General features: G+C 45.6%; 1 protein-coding gene across 1 annotated transcript in view; it reads left to right on the top strand.

The window, feature by feature from the left end:
• Window positions 1–377: 377 nt before the first annotated feature.
• Window positions 378–11610, top strand: part of C9H14orf132 (chromosome 9 C14orf132 homolog) — a 55839-nt gene continuing 44606 nt past the window's right edge. Inside the window, exon 1 of the mRNA XM_053602710.1 lies at window positions 378–618. Within this exon, the coding sequence (XP_053458685.1) occupies window positions 592–618 (27 nt within the window). The 5' untranslated portion in view covers window positions 378–591. The remainder of the gene's footprint in view (window positions 619–11610) is intronic.

The following is an 11610-nucleotide window of genomic DNA, read 5'->3' as shown; positions in this document are numbered from 1 at the left end:
TTCTTCCCAGTTCTAGAGTCGGGAGCACCCCGGACACTGGGTGGAGACTTAGCACTGACAGCCGGGTCCCCTTACCATGGTCCTCAACGACGAGGGCAAGGCATGTCAGCCTCACGAGAGCACTGCCCACAGCCCCTGGCGCGCTGGGCTCGGCTGCACGTATCAGGGTGCCAACGGCGCTGGATTTGGGTTGCAGGCTGGTTCTTCCACAAACTAGAGGGACGACTTCAGGCCTCAGTTTTCCCATCCAGCCCACACAGGCAGAAGACTGTAGGCCGTTCGGTTTGGCCCCGCCCCAAGAGGTGGGGCTGGTAGTGTCACGTGGAGGGAAGCCCCGTTCCCCGGAGCCCCGCCCCGCGCTACAGGCCCTCCGCCCAGTTGCCGTCTGGAGCTTGGAGCCCAGAACGTCCAGTCCAGGGCACGGTGAGGACTCTGGAGGACCCGCCAGGCCAGGGCTGGCGTGGTCACTGCCGCCGCTAAGGGGGGCCCGGGCGCGCTTGCTCACTGATCGGCCAGCTCCCGGCCAGCTGTGCAGACGGCTGGACCAGCAACAGCAGCGAGGACTCCAGCGCGGGCGGTAGCAGCGACATCATGGATCTCTCCTTTATGGCTGCGCAGGTAACGGGGACCCTTCGCCGCGCACCTTGGGCCACCAGGTTTGGGGAGCTTTGGGGCCACAGTCTTTCCCTCCCCGCTGGACCAGACGCACCCGGAGGGCTCAGGTTAAGCAGTGGCGCGCGCCCGGGATCCTCTCCTGGTCCTTTGTCCCGAGCGGGGCACCCCCACCTGGTGCTCGCTTCGTGGGCGGCGAGCTCGTCTCCCGGGGTGGGGCTGACGGTGCGCTCTGCGCGCAGCTGGAGCTGTTCCCGCCGAGGTGCAAGGAGGCTGCGAGGAGTCTGCACAGCCCGAGTCGTACCCTCCTTGCCCATCCCCCACTTGCCGTCCTCTTTCTGTGTCCCGGAGCCCTCCAAGACTGGGGCAGCCCAGACTCGCGGGAACACGAATGGGTGGACATCCTACCTCTTCTGTTTTCCCGAGGCGCCGATAATTTATCACTTGCCGGTGACCTCGGACGCCTCCCTCACCACTTGTCTCCTCTGTGAGTGGGGACCAAAGCCCCAGCCGCCTGAAGAAGGCGGTGAGAACTGTGTTGTGTGACCTGCCAAAATATAAGCGCTGCAGTCGTTTTATCCCTTTTTGCTTTGTGCTGAGGCTGATTTGCCAGCAGTGCCTAACGTGACCATAAGCCTTCACTAGACACAAAACAGTCTCCCAATGACAGGAAAAACAAATGACCTCTCACTGCTTGGGTTTTTTTTCCAGGAGAATCCCCTTGAGTTCTGAGCGTGTGTGGTCATTGTGTTTTCTGTGCATTTAACTCTCTCTGAGCCAGAACAAAGATGAACACCCAGTTTCTCCATCCTTTGGTGGCACTTGGAAAGACCCAGTGCTACCCACAGTCGCTACCGAAGGTCTGCGAATGGTTTGGAAGAATAAGTCCCTTTGTACCAAATTCAGAACTTGCATCTCCTCTGGTCGGGACCAGACAGGTAGAAAGGCCTCTCATGCTCCCTTCTGTCTGATGGGTGTGTGACAGGGACCCCACTTACTTTGACAGGGAATGAAGTTTGAGGGGACACTTTCCTTTTCCCCAAACTTCACGAGTGGTGGAAGGAAGCCTGTCTAAAAAGTAACAGCAAAATCCAGACTGTGTATGTGGACGTCAAGTCCCCAAATAGAGACATAAAAGGATGTAGAACCCTCAAGGTGGCTTCAAGGAACCCAGATCCAGGCTCTTTGGCAGCCTCCTGACAAATTTTCAATCATGCTAATTGCTCTTCTGAGTATCACTGGCCCCTTTTTGCCTGATTTTTTGTCTCCTGTTTCTAAACCCATGCTAATAAATATGACTGTGTAGACATCATTTTAGGTGATGGTGACATTAGCCACATGATTACTGAGGAGGCTTTCCAGAATTTATTTCTAGTGGGAAGAAGAGTGTACACAATGTCTCTGCCTCCCCCTCTGGATCCCACTGCAAGGCTTGAGTTACCATGGTTACAAGATAAATTGATCACTGCAAACCCTGGGGCTGGCTAGAGCATCAGGGGTTGCCATGGTAATTTGACAAAATAAACAGGGCTTTGTAGCACCTTCAGCAAAACCTGCACAGACACTAGGTTCTTATTTTTCTTTTTTGTGGAATTCAAATTTCACTTGGTCAACACATTCTCCTTGATAGATGTTTGGCATTGATTACGTGTTCAGTACTGTGCTGGCCAGGAGGATCAGAAACTAGAAGTGCCACACAGATGGGAACAAGTGCTGAGGTTGGCTGAGCACCTACTGTGTGCTAACCTCTGGGCACTTGAGCACTTTACTACAGGAAATCCTTGCAAGTCTGTGATGTAGGCCCAGCTTTACAGATCAGGATACTAACCTTCAACAAGATTAAATAATTTGCCCAAGGACACACCATTAGTAAGGAGAACTGGGTTTCCAGTTGGGACCTGAGTCTTTTTCCATCTTTCATCCCGAGAAAGTCACAATATAAGGGACAGGACAGACATGTTTTGAAATGGTTCATCTCTTCTTCCCCCAGGAAAGTGGTCTTGCTATTATGCCTCTCTGTCACGTAGTCCCTGCTGGGTTGTACACTGGTTAGTGGAGAGCCTTCTAGTGTTTGGTCTGACCTGCATATCCCTGTCAGGGTGGGAACCGCTATCTGTGGCACTTAGTAGTGCTCGGCCAGAGTGAGTGCTCAGGACCACCAGCTGTGTATGACAGTCAGTCACTACCCCCCACCGCAGTCTGTCCCAGAGAAATGTTAGTGGACCTTCCCAGTTCCTCAGCTAGAGTTGAGTATTTGCCTTGTGCCAAGCTCCATGCCAGGCACTGGCACAAGGATGCTGGGGGCAAAGTTGAATGTGATATAGATTTTCTTTCTGGGTGTTTATAGGGAATTGGAGAAATGATAGCCCAGGCCAAGACCTAGTGTGGAAATGGCTCAAATGCTGGGCTGAGCAAGGAACCTGGCACACAGTAAGTCCTCAACAAGTATGTGTTGGATGATTAGATGAGGATGATGCAAGCTGTGTGTTCATAAAAAGACACTAGTGGAAAGAGACTGAACTCGAGGTGTTGAAAGCCCTCCCCATTAAACAGCTGTCATCATCAGGCCTTTGAAATGAAGGCTCTAGATGGGTTAGAGCTATGGGAAGATTTCCCCTGGTAGGCCTGGGAATACGAGTATTCTAGGTGGAGCCACATGGATGTAGGGCAGCCCAGACCCCTCCAGAAAGCTCGTTGGGGGCTGGGGGCACAGGAAGACTGAGAGAGCGAGGCCATGGCCAGGTTAAATAAGATGCTGACTGTTGGGATGAGAAGTTCCCATTTAATCAGTAGGTATTTGGAGCCATTGCAGGTAATTGAGCAAAGGAATGGCACATGTAGTTGAAATAGTGCCTTGGGAAGACCCGGCCCCAGTGGAGGATAGAAGCTAGAGAGATGGGCAGAAGTGCAGGCTGGCACCATTAACTGATTAAGGTAATGAAACCACATCCACATGACTCAGACTCCATGCTCCCAAGCTGTTTCTCCTTTCCCATGTCATTAAATGTGATTCCTGTTTTCAGCTTAAATCCCAGAACATATTAACCATTCTAGAAATATTTTCCTCTCAAAAGCTGAGCATTAAAAAGACACCCTCTGTGAATGTATGCAATGACACCATTTATCAGCAAATCCTCCTAGGCAGGGGTAACCCCCCACCCCCACCCCCACCCCCAGCACAGTACATGAGGCTGTAAGGATGTGGGACAGACTCTGGACACGATGGTGTGAAGGTGCAGCTTGAGGGCCCGGTCTCACCTCTGAGCCTAGCTGCCCTTGCCCCAAGCTCCACTCCAGATAACTCCTGGGCCCCTAGAGACTCTAAAGTGTGTGTAAAGTGAAAAGGGGCATTGTTGCTCTATGGCTGGAAGTGGTCAGGAGGGTAGTGCCACCCAGGCCCCCTGGATAGGGGGCCTAGGAGGCTGGATAGAGGCGGAGGGTCACAGACTTTTAAATCTGAGCCCCAAATTCCTGTGTCACTAGTGGGGTAGCCCCTGTCCAAAGGCAGCCACCATCTAATCCTTCCCCCACTCCTGTACTCACTTGCTGCCCCCACCACCACCCTCAAGAGCTGTAATCTGATTCCCCTCCCCTTGAATATGGAGCTGGCCTTAGTGACTTTCTTGGCCAAGCAAATGCAGTACTGGTGACATTCTGGAATTTCTGAGCTAGATCCTAAGGATCTGGGATTGTGGCAAGCTTGCATGCAAGATGTACAGCAATGCTGAGGGCCACTGTGCTGGGGGAAGGGAACAAACACTTAAGGAATCTTCAGCATGCTGGGCCAACACCAGTTACAGGGGCCTGGGGCAGACAGCAATGACAGGCGTGCTCATTCATTCACATATGTTCACATGGCATCACCCTCCTGTTGTATAGCTCAGCCTCATTTTTCTTGTGCACTGTCCCATTCCTTTACTCACTGGTGTCAGTCCAGTAGTTCCCAAATGTCACTGCCATTGGAGTCACCTGGGGGCTTTTTAATCATTCTGCTGTCCAGGTTTCCCCCAAATAATCCCGTTGGGATCTGGGGTGGGAGCTGGGCGTCAATTTTTGCTCATCATCCCCTAATTGATTCCCAGGTTTTGTCAAGGGTGAGACCCAGAGTATAAACCCACCCTCTAGAGTTCTCCCCTCGCCCACCCCTGGGTGAATCTGATCCTGAGCTAGCTCTCTGGTCACTCTTAGGTCATTAAAACTCATGTGGTCACTGGATACCACCAGACATATTGTTGATTCTGCAATTTAAAATATTTAGGCCCAGAATAATCAAACTTTGGAAGTTGCTCCAAAATTGAAGTTCTCCTTATGATGTCATCACTACACCTTATACAGCAGTCCAAGAATGGGAGGGAAGGAAGGGTCCCTGACCAGGAATCAGCTTCAGAGAATCTTCCATCCTCTGATTTCTGCAAAATGTTGTATTTGTGCATATTTTTAAACAAAGCCATGAAGAGGCCCCTAATGGTTTCCTAGGGCTGCTGTAACAAATCATCACAAACTGGATGGTTTACAACAATGGAAATGTATTCTCTCAGTTCTGGAGGCTAAGAGTCCACAGTCAAGGTGTCTGGAGGGGTGTGCTCCTTCTGAAGGTTCTGAGGGAGAGTCTGGTCTGTGTCTCTTAGCATCACAGTGTTGCCTGCAGTCCTTGGCATTTCCTGGCCTGTAGACCTGTCACTCTGATTGCTGCCTTTGTGATCAGGTGACGTTCTCCCCGTGTGTCTTTCTGAGTCTCTTCTTATAAGAATACCAGTCATACTGGCATAGGCCCCAGTGACTTCAACTTGATTACATCTTCAGAGACCTTATTTACAAAGACACATTTAAAGGTACCAACAGTTAGAACTTCATCATATCTCCCAAGGGGACACAATTCAACAGGATCTAAAGACCTTTGTGTTAGTGGCCATTGGTCTAGAGAGGCAGTGATCAGATCACTTACATAAACCTTAGTTTCATCACCTGTGAAATTGGGATAAACTGCCTTCCTTGAGGAACTGTTCATTTAGTCATTCAGCAAATGTTTCCTGTATGCCAAGCTCTCCCTACATGGAGTGCTGGGGGAAGGGGGTATTCTGCAGGCCCTGTGCGTGATACATGAGAGGATGGGAGTAAAGACAGGGGCCTCAGGAGACCCAGGAGCCCAGAGGTCAGGGAAAGCTTCTGGAGCTTTGAGTTGAGCTGAGTTTGAAGGATGCAGAGTTGCTATGCAGACATAAGAGTTGGGACTTCCCAAGCGCGCAACTGCGTGCACAAAGGCAAGAGGCTTGAAATGATGTCTCCTGTTGGGGGTGTGAATTGTAAGCAGGCATTGGCTAGAGCAGAGGAGAGAGGTGGCAAAGGAGTGGGAGATGAAGCCAGGGAGCCTGAGGCCAGCTGGGTGACCTCAGGAATGGAGTCAGGTGTGGTGGGGGTTGTGGTGCCCCGGAGAGCTGGGCCTGGCCTGGAAGGGGCCTCCCCTTAGCTCCAGCCCTTTATGTGTGCCATGCAGACACACGGGCTTGAGGCTGCAGGTGCTTCAGGTTTTAAAGAAAGCTGAAATTCTGGATTTTTAAATGGCAACGAATTTATTTATTTATTTATTTTTTATTTTTTTGAGACAGAGTCTAACTGTGTCGCTCTGGATAGAGTGATGTGGCGTTACAGCTCATAACAACCTCAGACTCTTGCTTGAGCTCAAATGATCCTTTTGCCTCATCCTTTCAAGCAGCTGGGACTACAAGCATCTGCCATAACATCTCCCTAGTTTTTCAATTTTTTTATATTAGAGACAGAATCTTGCTCTTGTTCAGTGTGGTCTCAGTGTGGTCTCTGAACCAAGCAATCCACCTGCTTCAGCCTCCCAGAGTTCTAGGATTACAGGTGTGAGCCATCCTGCCTGGCCTAATATAAAATTTTTAACAAACAATAAAAACCATGATGTAGACTGCTGTGGTTACTTAACTGCTTATTATATCAATTAATAAGTGGTTTAAAGTAATAACTTATTTTGCTCATGATTTTGTGGGACCAGGATTGGACTTGACTAGACAGCTTGTTTCCCCGGTGGCATCAGCTGTAACAGCCAGGGCTGGAGTTTAGGCTCACAGTATGAGGCTTACAGCATTTGTCGGTACCTCTGGGCAACTTAGCCACTCTGTCCACTTAGGATTTTATCCTGCAAGGGTTTCTTCAAGTGTCTTGGGCTTCCTGTTAAGGTCATTGCACTACTCCTATGATGTTAGCTTCCCCCAGAGCCAACAGTCCCAGGTGCAAACTGCAGGCTTCTTAGGACCTAGCCTTGGAAGTCTGAGAATGCCACTAACATTACATCTTTTTGGTCAAGAAACTCCTAAGTCCAGCCCAGATTCAAAGATAAGGGAGATAGATTCCAGCTCTTGATATTAGGGGCAGTGTGCACGTCCAGGAGGGTGGGATAGAATACATAGTGGTTGTGTTTAGAAACTGGCTACCACCCGGACCAAAGAGAACAGGTGGGAGGGCTGGATCCATCCTGAGCTGCCGCCTGTTATCTCTAGACTGGGCAGGTGTGTGCAGAGGTTGGCAAAATTTGTATACTGCCCAGCTCTGGAGAGAAGGAGGTAGGCTATGACTTTATTTGGCTGAAGCAAACAAAATTGCTGATACTTGACCATTTTTGACCTACAAAATGACGGTATCATTTGGTTCAAGCTCATGTCAGGGAGCTGTGAGAAGTTTTTTTGTGTTTGAAGAGCTGGGAATACCCCCACTTCTCCCCTCAGCCCACCTCTTAGAACCTTGGCCTTGCTAGGTGGGAGGACACGGTCACACTTTGAATGTCATATTGGCACTGAGCCTGTCCATCTGGAAGATGCCATGTGTGAGTGTGCTCATGGGTGAAATGCCAGCCCTCCTTCTGCAGACCCCCAGGACCTGAGAGACTCACAGTTGATTTGCACTTTAATAATTTGTCCTGGAGGGGAAAAAATCAAAAAAGACATCTGGTGGTTTTGGAGCTACAATTCTGTTATTTCTTGAAACAATCTTTGCCACCCTCAAGGACCTGTGGAATTCTGACAGGTCCACAAGAAACTAGCAGAAGTTTTCTGTCCCCAGAGAAATACACTACTACCCAGAAAAACAGAATTCCAGGGAGTCTGGCAATCTGCTACTTGGAGAATATATTCTGCGGCCAGTGGTTGCTCCTTTTCCTTAAAATAAGAATCATCATTAAAATGCAAATTGTCTATTATCTCAAATGATTTTAACCAAAGTGTCTATCTTCTTGTGCTTCAAATTCCCATTGCAGATATTTAACTATTTTATCATTCTACTTAGATCTGCTTCAGGAGAGAGAGGATAAAGCTGCATGTTTGCAGGGGTGTAAAGGAAGAAGTAAAAATCATGGTGATTTTTGTAGACCAAAATTTTCTTCTTTTTTTTTTTTTTTAAAGTGAAATCATATTTATTATTATTTTTTTTAAGCACATGACTCAGTTCCCATCTCTCAACAAATGCCTGGCATTTTCTTTTTTTTCTTTTTTTATTTTTGGGGATTCATTGAGGGTACAATAAGCCAGGTTACACTGATTGCAATTGTTAGGTAAAGTCCCTCTTGCAATCATGTCTTGCCCCCATAAAGTGTGACACACACGAAAGCCCCACCCCCTTCCTTCCGTCCCTCTTTCTGCTTTTCCTCCCCCCAACGTAACCTTAATTGTCATTAATTGTCCTCATATCAAAATTGAGTACATAGGATTCATGCTTCTCCATTCTTGTGATGCTTTACTAAGAATAATGTCTTCCACTTCCATCCAGGTTAATACGAAGGATGTAAAGTCTCCATTTTTTTTAATGGCTGAATAGTATTCCATGGTATACCTATACCACAGCTTGTTAATCCATTCCTGGGTTGGTGGGCATTTAGGCTGTTTCCACATTTTGGCGATTGTAAATCGAGCTGCAATAAACAGTCTAGTACAAGTATCCTTATGATAAAAGGATTTTTTTCCTTCTGGGTAGATGCCTAGTAATGGGATTGCAGGATCAAATGGGAGGTCTAGCTTGAGTGCTTTGAGGTTTCTCCATACTTCCTTCCAGAAAGGTTGTAGTAGTTTGCAGTCCTACCAGCAGTGTAAAACTGTTCCCTTCTCTCCACATCCACACCAGCATCTGCAGTTTTGAGATTTTGTGATGTGGGCCCTTCTCACCGGGGTTAGATGATATCTCAGGGTTGTTTTGATTTGCATTTCTCTAATATATAGAGATGATGAACATTTTTTCATGTGTTTGTTAGCCATCCGTCTGTCATCTTTAGAGAAAGTTCTATTCATGTCTCTTGCCCATTGATATATGGGATTGTTGGCTTTTTTCATGTGGATTAATTTGAGTTCTCTATAGATCCTAGTTATCAAGCTTTTGTCTGATTGAAAATATGCAAATATCCTTTCCCATTGTGTAGGTTGTCTCTTTGCTTTGGTTATTGGCTCCTTAGCTGTACAGAAGCTTTTCAGTTTAATGAAGTACCATTTGTTTATTTTTGTTGTTGTTGCAATTGCCATGGCAGTCTTCTTCATGAAGTCTTTCCCCAGGCCAATATCTTCCAGTGTTTTTCCTATGCTTTCTTGGAGGATTTTTATTGTTTCATGCCTTAAATTTAAGTCCTGTATCCATCTTGAATCAATTTTTGTGAGTGGGGAAAGGTGTGGGTCCAGTTTCAGTCTACTACATGTAGACGTCCAGTTCTCCAACACCATTGATTGAATAGGGAGTCTTTCCCCCAAGGTATGTTCTTGTTTGGTTTATCGAAGATTAGGTGGTTGTAAGATGTTAGTTTCATTTCTTGGTTTTCAATTCGATTCCAAGTGTCTATGTCTCTGTTTTTGTGCCAGTACCATGCTATCTTGACCACTGTGGCTTTGTAGTACAGACTAAAATCTGGTATGCTGATGCCCCCAGCTTTATTTTTATTACTAAGAACTGCCTTAGCTATACGGGGTTTTTTCCGGTTCCATACAAAACGCAGAATCATTTTCTCCAAATCTTGAAAGTACGATGTTGGTATTTTGATAGGAATGGCATTGAATAGGTAGATTGCTTTGGGAAGTATAGACATTTTAACAATGTTGATTCTTCCCATCCATGAGCATGGTATGTTCTTCCATTTTTTAATATTCTCTGCTATTTCCTTTCTGAGGATTTCATAATTTTCTTTATAGAGGTCCTTCACCTCCTTCGTTAGGTATATTCCTAGGTATTTCATTTTCTTTGAGACTATGGTGAAGGGAGTTGTGTCCTTAATTAGTTTCTCATCTTGACTGTTATTGGTGTACACAAAGGCTACTGACTTGTGGACATTGATTTTATATCCTGAAACATTACTGTATTTTTTGATGACTTCTAGGAGTCTTGTGGTTGAGTCTTTGGGGTTCTCTAAGTATAAGATCATGTCGTCAGCAAAGAGGGAGAGTTTGACCTCCTCTGCTCCCATTTGGATTCCCTTTATTTCCTTGTCTTGCCTAATTGTATTGCCTGGAACTTCGAGCACTATGTTGAATCGTAAAGGTGACAGAGGACAACCTTGTCTGGTTCTTGTTCTAAGAGGAAAAACTTTCAGTTTTACTCCATTCAGTAAAATATTGGCTGTGGGTTTGTCATAGATAGCTTCAATCAGTTTTAGAAATGTACCACCTATGCCTATACTCTTCAGTGTTCTAATTAGAAAAGGATGCTGGATTTTACCAAATGCTTTTTCTGCATCTATTGAGAGGATCATGTGATCTTTATTTTTGCCTCTGTTAATATGGTGGATAACGTTTATGGACTTGTGTATGTTAAACCAGCCTTGCATCCCTAGGATGAAGCCTATTTGATCATGATGTATGACTTTTTTGATGATAAGCTGTAACCTATTGGATAGGATTTTGTTGAGAATTTTTGCATCTATATTCATGAGTGAGATTGGTCTGAAATTCTCCTTTTTGTTTGGGTCTTTTCCTGGTTTTGGTATCAGGGTGATGTTTGCTTCATAGAATTTGTTGGGGAGGATTCCTTCTTCCTCAATTTTTTGGAATAATTTCTGCAGTACAGGAATAAGCTCTTCCTTGAAGGTTTGATAGAATTCTGGTGTGAAGCCATCTGGAACAGGGCATTTTTTGGTTGGAAGATTTTTTATTGTTTCTTCAATCTCAGTGCCTGAAATTGGTCTGTTCAGGAGCTCTATTTCTTCCTGGGTAAGTCTACGGAGAGGGTGTGATTCCAAATATTGATCCATTTCTTTCACATTGTCAAATGTCTGGTCATAGAGTTTCTGGTAATATTCAGAGATGATCTCTTGTATCTCTGTGGGATCAGTTGTTATTTCCCCTTTGTCATTTATGATTGAGGTTACTAGAGATTTTACTTTTCTATTTCTCATTAGTCTGGCCAATGGTTTATCTATTTTATTTATTTTTTTAAAAAATCAACTTCTTGTTTCATTAATTTTCTGAATGATTCTTTTGTTTTCAATTTCATTGATCTCTGATTTGATTTTGGATATTTCTTTTCTTCTACTGAGTTTAGGCTTAGATTGTTCTTCTTTTTCCAATTCCATAAGATGGCTTGTGAGATTGTTGATGCACTCTCTTTCTGTTTTTCGAATGTAGGCATCTAAAGCGATGAATTTTCCTCTCAAAACTGCTTTTGCAGTATCCCACAGGTTTTGGTAGCTTGTGTCTTCATTGTTGTTATGCTCAAGGAAGTTTATGATTTCCTGTTTTATTTCTTCCTGCACCCATATGTTATTCAACAGAAGATTCTTTAATTTCCATGCCTTTGTGTGGGGTGCAGCGTTTTTGTTACAGTTGAGTTCTACCTTTAGTGCCTTATGGTCTGAGAAGATACAAGCTGATAAAATTTCAATTGTTTTGATTCTGTTGATATTTGTTTTGTGTCTCAGGATATGATCAATTTTGGAGAATGTTCCATGGGGTGATGAGAAGAATGTATATTCTTTATCTTTGGGATAGAGTGTTCTATATGCGTCTATCAAGC

This window comes from Nycticebus coucang, chromosome 9 (genome assembly GCF_027406575.1).
Source record: "Nycticebus coucang isolate mNycCou1 chromosome 9, mNycCou1.pri, whole genome shotgun sequence".
NCBI lineage: Eukaryota > Metazoa > Chordata > Mammalia > Primates > Lorisidae > Nycticebus > Nycticebus coucang.
This window is presented reverse-complemented; position numbering and strand designations above follow the sequence as displayed.